The 12,591-nt window shown below is 31.8% G+C and overlaps 1 protein-coding gene across 4 annotated transcripts in view; it reads right to left on the bottom strand.

The window, feature by feature from the left end:
* LOC113056638 (golgin subfamily A member 4-like) overlaps positions 1-11,900 on the bottom strand; it is a 34,168-nt gene extending 22,268 nt beyond the window's left edge. The window contains exons 1-9 of one of the 4 annotated variants that reach the window (XM_026223420.1): positions 11,694-11,900; positions 10,203-10,277; positions 6,709-6,774; positions 5,367-5,690; positions 3,093-3,140; positions 2,939-2,995; positions 1,505-1,603; positions 1,283-1,424; positions 1,004-1,200 (exon numbers count right to left, since the gene is read on the bottom strand). In XM_026223420.1, the coding sequence (XP_026079205.1) occupies positions 1,004-1,200; positions 1,283-1,424; positions 1,505-1,603; positions 2,939-2,995; positions 3,093-3,140; positions 5,367-5,690; positions 6,709-6,774; positions 10,203-10,277; positions 11,694-11,756 (1,071 nt within the window). In that variant the 5' untranslated portion in view covers positions 11,757-11,900. The remainder of the gene's footprint in view (positions 1-1,003; positions 1,201-1,282; positions 1,425-1,504; positions 1,604-2,938; positions 2,996-3,092; positions 3,141-5,366; positions 5,691-6,708; positions 6,775-10,202; positions 10,278-11,693) is intronic. The other 3 variants (XM_026223421.1, XM_026223423.1, XM_026223422.1) reach the window with 3 other exon arrangements.
* Between the last annotated feature and the right edge of the window lie 691 nt (positions 11,901-12,591).

Raw genomic sequence — 12,591 nt, 5'->3', positions numbered from 1 at the left:
ATTTAATTCTATATTATATATTTACATTTTATTATATAATTTTTTTAATTATTATTTGTGGTGTTTGCACAGGCAAGAATTATTACTACTACCAATCTGAACAAACTTCTACAGGTTAAAATTTAACTGTGATGCACAACTATGTGCTTTGGACATGAATGGCACTTTCCAGTGCACCTTTTCTTAAGAAAAAGTAAAAATCTCGTTTTATTAGATAATTTAATGCAGTGCCTTAGAGTTTCACATAAATCTGAGATGAAGCTGATCTTCAGCTGGTGTGTTTTAGTGTTTCAGCGAGTGACGGGGGGATCAGACGGACTGTAATGTGTGTCTGTACACTGCTCTCACACAAACACATCACATCCACAGGAAACACACTCTCAGCCCTCCGCATGCATGAATCAACCATAAAATTGAACAAAAAAACATGCATTCAATAACATAAATGGAAAATAAACCATGCAAGTATAAAAGAAAAAATTACAGAAAACAGAAAATAAATCAAGTATGAATAAAATAAAGTAAATAAAAAATAAACTAACACAACTTCTGCATGAATAATATGTACAATGAAATAATTAATAAAGAAAAATAAGAAATAAAAATAATATAAACCATGTCTAAATAAAATAAAATGTGGCAACAAAAATAAAATAAACCATACATGAATAAAATAATGATACAATTTTAAAAAGATATATTTTTAAATAAATATTAATCAAAATAAAATAAAAAAAAGATTAATGTATAAATAAAATATAATTTTTATATAAATAAATATATCACAAAATAAAAATATGTAGTAAATAATACTAAATGTAAACCATGCATGATGGTTTAATGACAAATAAAAAAATAAATCAAAATAAAATACAAATGAATAAAATAAAATGGTGAACGGTGAAGCTCAATGATCACCTCAACATGATAAAAATCCCTAAATAACCCAGCTAAGCAGAAGCTAGATGTTCTTGGTGTTATGTCTTATTTACTGTGTCTGTACCTTCATTTTCTCAAGCTCTTGCAGTCTCTCCTGCAGCTGCTGCTGTAAAACCTCGTTCTCGCTGCTCAGCTGAGCGCTGCGCTCTTTACTGGATCGAATCATCTCTTTGCATCTCTGCAGGAGACTCTCTTGCCTTTTGATTCGCTTCTGAAGAGCCTCAAGGTCCACCGCGCTGCCCGGCTCTCCGCTGCCCTCTGCTGGCCCCACACACAAAACACAAACAGGTTAGAGACGACGAGTGCTGAAAACTGTTCCAGGAACTTGAAAACCTTGACACACCTGTGTTAAGCGCAGAGCCGTCATCTTTCGAGGGGCTCTGAATGTCAGTGTTTGCATCGACCGTGTCTGTGGACTGAGAGGTCTCTACCTCAGAGGAAAGCACAGCTCCAGACGTCTGCAGACGCTTCTTCAACAGAGACACCTGAAGACAACAGCTTCGGGATCACATCGGGTAACTAGGACATGCACAATGAGATGGACACACACAGAACACTGGTGTACTTGCGTCTGAAGCACACTGATCATCTGGTCCTTCTCCTCCAGAGCAGCATCAAACTCCTCCTGCAGGTGTTTCTTGGCCTGCTGGTCCATCTGAAGCTCCTGAGGAGGACATATGAGGCTCAATAACTGATAATAATATCTTAAAATCATTTATTTATGCAACATGTTATTAAAATAATTCAAAAGTATTTCAAAAAGCTACATTTCGACTGTTTGTGCAAAAGAAAACTATAAAAAGACCTTTTCCATATTAATACAACAGTGTCAAGCAAGTCAAGTTTGGAGAATTTGACACTCTCTACTTTAATAAAAATTTCTTTGGATAAAACGGTCTTCTAAATTAACAATTATAAATGTAAATGAATGTATTTTTTGATCACCGAGTGCAAAACAAACAAAAGCAAATAAAAATGAGCCTATATAAACAAACTCTGCATCAATAAAATAAAATGCATTTACAAAATAAAGAAAGAAAAGAAAACATGCATAAAATAAAATAATACAACTAAATAAATAATATAAAAATAAACCAGAAAACAGAAAATAAATAAAGTATGAATAAAGTAAATAAAAAATAAACTAACACAACTTTTGCATGAATAATATATACAATTAAATAATTAATAAACAAAAATAAGAAATAAAAATAATATAAACCATGTCTAAATAAAATAAAATGTGGTAACAAAAATAAAATAAAGAAACCATACATGAATAAAATAATGAAAATAAATAAATAATGAAAACATGCATAAAATAAAACAACTAAATAAATAATATAAAAATAAACCATGTATGAATAATACAAAATAATCTATACATATAATGTATTAATATTTTTTTACATTTTTTAAATTTAAAATGTATTAATGTTAATTACAAATAAAAACGTTATGCTAATTTATTTATTTATAAACATTATATAGACATATTTAATAAACTACTAAAAATGACAAAAACGCAACAAAATTACTAAAGATTTTACTGAAATTAAAATAAAATACTAAAAACAAAAACTGATTCAATAGTTTATAACGCTATGCCAAGGTTTATTTTTATTTTATTCATGGTGTATTTAATTTAATTTAATTTAATTTAATTTAATTTAATTTAATTTAATTTAATTTAATTTAATTTAATTTAATTTAATTTAATTTAATTTAATTTAATTTAATTTAATTTAATTTAATTTAATTTAATTTAATTTAATTTAATTTAATTTAATTTAATTTAATTTAATTTAATTTAATTTGCCCAATTCCTCTCACAATCAATAAAAAGCAGATCCTAAACGTCACATTGCAGACGTTAAGTGCATTGTGAAAGCCGTTTCATAAGGACACAGTGTGAATGGAGCAGTAATAGAGATATCAGAGGCAGAAAAACATTGACGCAGAGCCTGTGATGAAGAGTGCAAGTGTGTGCCAGACAAACCTCCCTGAGCTCTCCTATTCTTCTCAGGGCTTTATCTTGACTCTGGCTGAGGATGGCCTGAGAGACACACAGACAGAGATGAATAACAGACTGACCTCACAGCAAAACAAACTACAGTCATGTATTCTGCTGCATCGACTGAATATGACATTACCTGCGTTTTCTCTTTATCCCGGAGTACGGTTCGGTAAGCTGTAACCAACTGAGAGAGAGAGAGAGAAAACATCAGTCATCTAATAATCATACACACACATTTCACAAATCAAACTGTTCCATTCCCAAATCAGTGATCACGTCTGATCAGAATCACTAGTTTGTGTATGAGTCGACTAGATGAAGGTCAGGTGCTGATACACAATCCCTTTCTGATGGTGGCCAATGAGTGCAACTATACATCTCAAATGATAAGCTACTACGAAATATATTGTAGGAACTGAATTTTGTGTAAAGCTGCTTTGCATCGAATTGTATCATGAAAACTAAGCACTATACCTGAATTGAATATACTCCATGAAATGCACACATTTTTAAGAAAAGGTAAACAAAAAAACGAATGGGGGAAAAAAACTAAACTAAAGTAAAGGAGGACATTTTAATTTTGTTGTGCATAACAATATTAATAACAATAAATATTATTATTATAATTGTAAATGTAACTTTCGTCATCATTTGTGATTGGATTTCGGTGTTATTTTAATATTACATATATAATATTATTTGTTCATATTTTTTATTTTTAGAATTTCAGTTTTTATTTTATTTTTAGTTTAAGTTTTAGTAATTTTGTTATATGTTTTTTTTTTCATTTTTATTCGTTTTTATTACTTTTATTTATGTTTTAATTTGAATAATTTTATTATGGATGAATGATTTTAGTATTTCAGCTTTCATTGATTTATTTCAGTTAGTTGCCAACATTCATTAAACCATTTTTTTAGTAATTTAAACATTAATGAATTGATTTTAGCATTTTAGCTTAAATGTCTTTCATATTCACTTAAATTAGTTATACATTTAGAATTTTTACATTTACATTTTTTTTCTGCTTTAATATTTAAATGTAAGTAATTTGATGTTCTTATTTCAAGTCATTTTTATTAGTTTTTTATATTTCTATACAACTAAAATTTGTATTTCCATTTTTAATTCAGTAATTTTAGGATGGATGGTTTTAGTACTTCAACTTCAATTTTTGTTTACAAAAGTTTATGCCTTTCAGTTTGTTTTTTCACATATTTTCAATTCCAATTTTATTTTACCTTTTTTTCAATAACCAAAAATATGTTTTAATAGCTTTAGTGTTGGTTAACAACAACATCACTGTTTCATATAAGAGTGGGTCACATTGTTCATGTGGCAAAGTTTATTGATTTATCACGGGACACATCCTACAGCAGAGGATACGAAGCGATTTCAAATGAGCAAAAGAGATTTTTGTGAAAAATTAAACACTACTACATCTCAGAAACCTTACTCTGCAAAACTTTCCAGATTGTGCTTAAATTTCCAATTAACTGTGCATCAGAGATGGCAGAACTTTAGATACAGAGGCTTGCTACAAGTCATTATTTAGATTAGCAAACTGTAGCAATTAACAAATGTTTGTTCAAATCCCTAATGAGCATTTGTAATATTTACGGGATAGAAATCTTAGGCCACTGGTTAAAATTACAAATTTTAAAAAGTAATTGTAACTTTTACCTTGTTTCTGCAATTGAGAGTTACAATAATAAATAAAAAAACAACAATAAAAAAGCAGATCTGGGAAATGTTTAGTTCATATCCCACCATCTAGTCTTTTTTCTCAGAATTCCAAGATAAAAATTCAAAATTGCAAGAAGAAAAGTCCAAATTGTGAAATATTAAATTGCAATTATGGTTTTATTTTTTAATCCATAAAAAATAAAAAATAAAAATAATAATAATTAAAAGCTAATTGCAACTTTTACATTATTTTTAAAATTTTTAATAACTCATACTTCTAGGCCGATTTTGCAAAAAATTTAAATCTTGATTTTTCCAAAATGTTTGACCAATTCTCAATGTTTGTTTAATGATTTTAAACCATATATTTATGGTCCTTCACATCGTTCATTTCTCTTTACGGTTATCACCGGCATATTGTCATAGTGTCTAATTCGAACATTTAGTCATTTCTATTCAAGATCGTGATTCCTCGATTTAAAAAAAAATAATATCATGGCAAAACAAAATTCAAATGAATCAATAAAAACGGGAAAAGAGCCCAGCCCTACATACTACTTAGATTTTGAATTATGAGACAAAAATGGACAACTACCTTGCAATCTTCCATAGTTACACCCTTCGTATAACAAGCACTGTGCACTTTTGTGTTTGACTTCAGAGGTAATCTGACCCTCATTTACAATAGAATTAGATCTGATCTCTAATGTTTAGAAGCGCTCACCTCGGAGTACTTCCCCCTGTAGTTCCCGAGGCTTCTCTCGACCCGGTGCAGGCGGTTCAAGAGCTGCTCTTTAGACAGACTCTCTGCGCTGCCGGGCGAATCCTCCGCCTCGCTCTCGATGTCCGACGGAGGGTCGAACGCCGGCGACGACTGGGCCTCATTCTCTCCGACGAGAGAGAGCGATTCTCTGGAGGAGCTTCTGACCAGACTGTCCCGGGAGCCGGAGCGTCCGAGCCCTTCACCGCGGGCCGAACCCCGGAGCAGAGACTCCACCGAAGAAACCTTCTGCTGCAGCTTCTGGGCCAGAGACTGAGACTCCTCTTTCTGGAGGACCGGTTTAAATAATCAACATTAGATGAACAATAAGCAGATTCTGTTTAAGGTCAAAGATTCAAACTGTGAGCAAGCCTCTTTCTCAAAAATGACATAAAAAATGTAATACATTATAATTCTAAGAACTATTTATATTAGTTCTACTGCCTCTAATAATGATGGTTGTTGTTGTTGTTGTTATTATAATACTAAAATATACTATATAAAGCTAATTAATCATTTGTATTTGTAATGTTATTAAAAATAATAATTAATAGCTATTTAATCATTTTGCTACTATTAAAATTAATTATTTGTAAAACGAAGATTAATTCTCATAGTAAAAATTATTATTAGTTAAATATTAGCAATTATTATAATGTTATTTACAATATATATTATATACTTATTTATTTTATAATTTCATTATTTCTATTGATATATAACTTGCATCATACATGTTAATTGAAAATAAAAATGGTATTTACACACCTAATGTTGCATTGACTGACTTGTGCAGATCTCAATTTAAAAGAATTATGCTACAGTACTGCATAATGAGAACTTATTTTGAGGGAAAATGTGTTTAATTGTCATTAAAACAATGCACAAGGGAGATGCGATGTCTGTCTTACACACAGTACTGTGCAATAGTCTCTTCTGCTCAGCAAGGCTACATTTATCGGATAAAAAAAAAAACATTAAAAACAGTAATATTGAGATATATTTTTACAATTCAAAATGGTTTTCTATTTGAATACAAGTAAAAAAAAATTCTGTGATGCACAGCTGTATTTTCAGCATCATTACTCCAGTCTTCAGTGTCACATGATCAACATTTATTGAAAACGGTAAAATTTCTGTGAAAACTGATGCTTTTAAGGATTCCTTGCCACCATGTGTGCCAACAAATATTCTGCATCAGACACTGTGTTCAAATCATTTACAATGCATCTCATTAAGCCACTTTCAGATGCAATGTGAACAGGTCTTTGGTCCATGAATGTGAAACACATGAACTATTACTTGCCTGAGGAGAAGCGATTCCATCCCCGTTCACACTGCCTCTCGGAGAGCTGCTGGCCGCTTTAATGCCCTGCATCGCAACAGAACCCACAAACATGAGTGAAAGTGCGTCTCTGCAATCAACAGGAGGGTTAGTATTCCTCCGGCCCATCGTGCTACACACCGCTTACTCTGGGAGCAGTATTAGTCAATGAAAAAGACACATATCAACAGATCTGCATAATTATATTGCCCCGAAGAACATCATAATGAGGCCAGTAATACAGCAGATCACGTGATGAGCGTGTGTGATGTGACTGGCTGTGCTGTTTGTCAGCTGATGTGTGTGTAATGAGCTCAGGTGTGTGTGTGTGTGTGTGTGTGGAGGATTATCTGTGTGTATAGAGATAAATCCTTCAGTCTGAGCGGAGCCTCTAATGTCATCTCAAACAAACATATAAGATGGAAATCTTAAACTTTATGTATGTAGCCTTGACAACAAACTAAACTAAAAATAAGTTTAAAAAAGAAATACAAATAAAGATAAATAGAGATATTTAAAGTTAAAACCTGAAGAATAATGACAAAATAACATAAAATTACTACAACTTAAACTTATAACTGAACTTGAATGATTTTAAATAAAAAAAAGCTAATTCAAAAATACTATTAAAATAGTATAATAGTATATAAAAAATAAAAAACAACAATAGCACAGATATTTAAAATAATAAATAATATAATAAATAATAATATTGTATATATATTATACAATTTCTTTTTTCTTTTTTTATCGGTTCAAGTTAAAAAATAGAGATGTGAATCATTACCCTACATTTTTTTAATTGGATGAATGAAACCTTTTTTAGACCCAAAGAAGCCTTTCACATTTTATGAGGATGCTGTTTAACAAGAAACTGTTTGCAGTCAAGAATGAACAAAAGAAAACATCATAGATGACATATCTGAGCAAAGAACAGAAAAAAAGTCTTTTAAAAAGCTAATTTTGTTTATACACCTCAGAAAGAAAAAAAAATAGAACAGTCTGATGTCAGGTGGGGATGTGCTTCCCAAAATCATTGTGAACCCAAGTAGATCATGCACATAGCTTCTACATCAACTAAGGCTTGCAATGTATTTATGAAACGCAGCCCTGATCGATACCAATTAGCCGATATTTAATACTATTTTAATTCAATTCAAATAGCTTTATTGGAATTACTATAATACAATATTGTTAAGGATATTTAAAAAATAAATAAATAAATAAACACCACATATTATTATTACTATGATATAAAATGTATTATTATATTATACATTTTCTAATGACAAAAAAAAATATTAAATTTTATTAAACTGTATAGTTTTGACTCAAGCGATATTCTTGGATTTTAAATTCTCTAACAAATAATGTAAAGATATAATATAAATACTTTTAAATAAAAAATATAAATTCAAATTATATTATTAGATTTAAATTTTATTTATTATTTATTATATTATTTATTTTTATTATATTACATTTAAAAATATATATTATATTATATTACATTTAAAAATATATATTATATTATATTACATTTAAAAATATATATTACACTTAAAAAATATATTATATTATATATTTTTTTACAAGAACTTAAGGGTCAGACTTCGTTCCAGAAATCAATGCGCTGGGAAATACTGACAGAGTCATGCAAAAGAACAATTTTCCAAATATAGAAATACGTTTAAACAAAGAATCAGCCAAATTAATTTCACAAGGAAATCAAAAGAACTCTCAGGGAAGAGCAAGGGAACATTCAACACTGTAACCGCGGGGAAGCTATGAGGATACGGGACAGGGAATCCATGAAAATATCTAAAACTACGGGAAGAACATTCATTCCTGGAGATGCCAAATCAGAAGAACCATTGCCAGGAACAAAAACGGAGAAAAGCAACTGCCATCCCACAAATCAGGCCTAACGAGGAACGCAAGATATTAGATGCAGGGGTTAGGAGCGAGATGCCTTTGAGTTATGCAGAAACGCTGCAAGCAGGTGTTACTCGGCCTCCTCTAGCCCATAACCTCCAAAGGCATCGCAGACGGGACGGGGTGAGGAAGAGGACAGACTCACCGCACTGGGCACCTGGGCCGCTCTGGGTCGTTTTGGGTGGTCCAGAGCAAAGATAGTATACTCAGAGAGAAAAGCAGGCTCTGCTATCATCCCAGCCAGCAGCTGAACGACCCCCCCACACGAGTCAACGCATTAATGAAGAGCAATGAGAAAACAACACAATGAGTGAGAGGACAGAAAAAGAGCCAGAGCGGAGGAGAGAATGACGTCTGTGGAAACAGAGAGAGAGTTGAGACAGCGGATCCACACTGTTAGATGTCTCCACTGAACCCTCCACTGAACCCCAGCTTGAGATCAAATCATCATATGTTGAGAATAGAGACATCTAACAGGTCAATCTAGCAGTCTGTGGCACAGAAGAGATTAGGGCTCAAAAATAAGGAGGAGATGACAAAGCAGTGTTGTCTCTTTTATCTTTATTTTGAAGATATACACAGGTTTTTGTATGTTTTATTCCTTTATCAAATATGCCTGTAAAGTTTTGATTTAAGTGATAGTCTTGGACTCTGGAAATGCAGAGATGATGTGGAATTCATTCTGAAATCTGATGAAAAAAATAAAAATAAATAAATAAAGAAAGAAAGAAAGAAATACAAAAAGAAAATGTGGTAAAAAGTCAAAAGTCTGATCAAAACCTTGGCTCACTGATCAGTAAACCCTGCAATGATGATCTGCTGTACTCTGAGGTACAATCTATTTTAGCTGCGATTCATAAAAGAAGACAAAATCTGAAAATGTTCAGAAAATGTATTCACATGTCAACATTTGTCGTGCTTAAAGGGGGTTTAATGTCACAGTCCAGAAATTACAAAACTGAACCGTCTAGACTATTATTAGCCTGCATTAGTACAATAATAGCATGTCATGTGATAACCAACCAGCTGGAGATAATCAAACTGATTTGATCTCTCCAAACAAAGTTCTCTTTAAAACAAGACTAGATCATTTAACTTAAGCAATGTACATTGACAGAATCTAGTGCCCCAGACCCAACCCCAAACAGTTATTTAGACATTTACAGGACATTTAATATTTCTAAATGTGACATTAGATTAAGTTTAATTTAAATGCATTAATTTAAATCAAGAATGAAAGCACGAGCACACTTTTTAAAACTCAACTTTTCAAGCACATTTCTTAGGTTTAAAATGATAAAATTCTAGATACATTATATATATTGTATCACGATGAACTGACAAACACCAAAAGATCACCTGAAGTAGCTGATTAATGTATCATGCCTGCATTCATGAGAAAAGCCTATTGTGTATTCTTATGCATAACAGTTCAGATATTAAACACACAAGAGCATATCTAGCACATGAAAGCAGTTGCTGCTCATATACATGCAATCAAGACCAGTGAGAAGATGGGCTGTGTGCATCTGACCGCTCACCTCTCTGTCGTTGGGAGAGGCCGGGTTCGGGGCATCTTGGTGCAGATGAGCGCGCCTCTCTCCTGAACTCACCTGCTGCACGCACACACACACACACACACACACACACACACACACACACACACACGTGACACACATCAAACACCGCAATCACAATCAGTGCACCAAATACACTTCAAATAAGCTTTCTGCTTAAAAACACTGCATTTATTTGATTAAAATATAGTAGAAATTGTGAAATATTATTATTATTATTATATAAATATTTTTAAATATATACTGGTTTTCTATTTTAATATATTTTAAGATCATATATTTTATTTCTGAGATGCCAAGCTGAATCATAAGTCTTCAGTGCGACATGATCATACAAAAATCATTCTAATATACTGACTTTTGGTGTTTAATATTTTTTAGAAATTTGCAGGAATTTGTGGGTAATAATTAAGCACATTTAAACATTTAAACAATTAAACCAGTCTGCTGTAACATAATGTGTGTGTGTGTGTGTATATATAGACAGACAGATAGATAGATAAATAGTACATAATAAAATGTTAAAATATTTTAAAATAGAATATACAATTTTACATGTAAATATTTTATAAAATATTAAAATATTAAATTAAATAAATTTAACAGATATATTACATTACGACACAGCGGCTGGTTTTAGATTTAGATTTAAAACCAAAATATCCAGCAAATTTACATAGATAATATAATAAAATATAAAAATATTGTAAAATAAAACTATAAAATCTATCTTTTTTGATCTATAAAATAAAGAATAAATTTTATATATATATATATATATATATATATATATATATATATATATAAAATAAAGAATAAATTATATATATATATATATATATATATATATATATATATATATATATATATATATATATATATATATATACACACATATCCTGCAAATTTACATTGTGTTCATGTGTGTTCCTAGCATTCTAATATAATTTCATTTTATTAAAACAAAGAGATACAAAAATAAATAACCTTCTTTTTTTCCAACTATGACATGTTTTGATCTTCTTTACTGTTTTTTTTTTTTTTATAATTCTCTGTTTATAGCTTTACTCAATAATTAAACGACACAGTCTTGAATGTAAACTGAAGTTCAACCTTTAATATTTAGTCTGTTTGGGGAGCTCTATTTAACAGGTCAGGCTGGTTTGGAGGTCATTAAGTAGTAGTCAAGCAAGATATTATTTATATTATTTAAAATACCGTTATACATGAATATGGTAATCTTCCAGCATCATGGTAATGTACCATATCATCTCCATCTGATTGCTTTTTTGGTACTGTTTGTTAGTGTATAACTAACGTTAATCAGCTACTTTATTAAGGTTTAAAGAGCTAACGGTGTAATTTGAATGTTTAATACAGTAACTAGGGTGTTAAACTTCATACCTGATGTTTTGTTTTGTTAGCATACATGCTACATGAGCAAAGTGCACTGACCTGCGCGCTGCTCCGCTGAGGCGACTGCTCCTCGATCACCTTCTGCTTCAGTTTCTTAAACATCACTCCATGCGATTATTGTCACGTCAGGAAGGATTTTACTGTCCGATTACCAGAGTAAGAAACCTAATATACTGTATGTGTGGATGACAGCAGAGCGCAGATGCAGCTGACGTGGAGGAAAAGCGAACAGCTACGGCTCCTCGAGAGGCTCAGAAAGGAAGGACGATTCTGAATCGCCGACTCGCATATTTCAGTAGACCATTAACTGAGACAACATTACATTAACAACACTTTGATATATATAACATGGTACTTAAATTCATTTACCCAGGGTATTTAAAGTGGTAATAATATATAAGTTATTATATATAAGTAAATATTTTTAAATCCCTTCTAACATATGTAAAAAATAATAAATAATAATAATGTTGCCAGTTACAGATGCATAAAGTAGTACTTTAATATAGTCCAAAAAGGGATCCCAAGTCTTATAAAAGGATTTGAGAGAACCCAGGGGCGGATCTAAAAAAAAAAAAAAAAAGTGAAGTGAAGTGAAGTGAAGTGACATTCAGCCAAGTATGGTGACCCATACTCAGAATTTGTGCTCTGCATTTATCCCATTCGAAATGCACACACACAGAGCAGTGAACACACACACACACTGTGAGCACACACCCGGAGCAGTGGGCAGCCATTTATGCTGCGGCGCCCGGGGAGCAGTTGGGGGTTCGATGCCTTGCTCAAGGGCACCTAAGTCGTGGTATTGAAGGTGGAGAGAGAGCTGTTCATGCACTACCCCCACCCACAATTCCGTCCGGCCCGAGACTAGAACTCACAACCCTTCGATTGGGAGTCCAACCCTCTAACCATTAGGCCACGACTTCCCCCTACCAGG

The sequence above is a fragment of the Carassius auratus genome, chromosome 38 (genome assembly GCF_003368295.1).
Source record: "Carassius auratus strain Wakin chromosome 38, ASM336829v1, whole genome shotgun sequence".
In the NCBI taxonomy this organism is placed as follows: Eukaryota; Metazoa; Chordata; class Actinopteri; order Cypriniformes; family Cyprinidae; genus Carassius; species Carassius auratus.
Note: the sequence above shows the minus strand (reverse complement) of the source record. Positions and strands in the feature narration are given on the sequence as shown.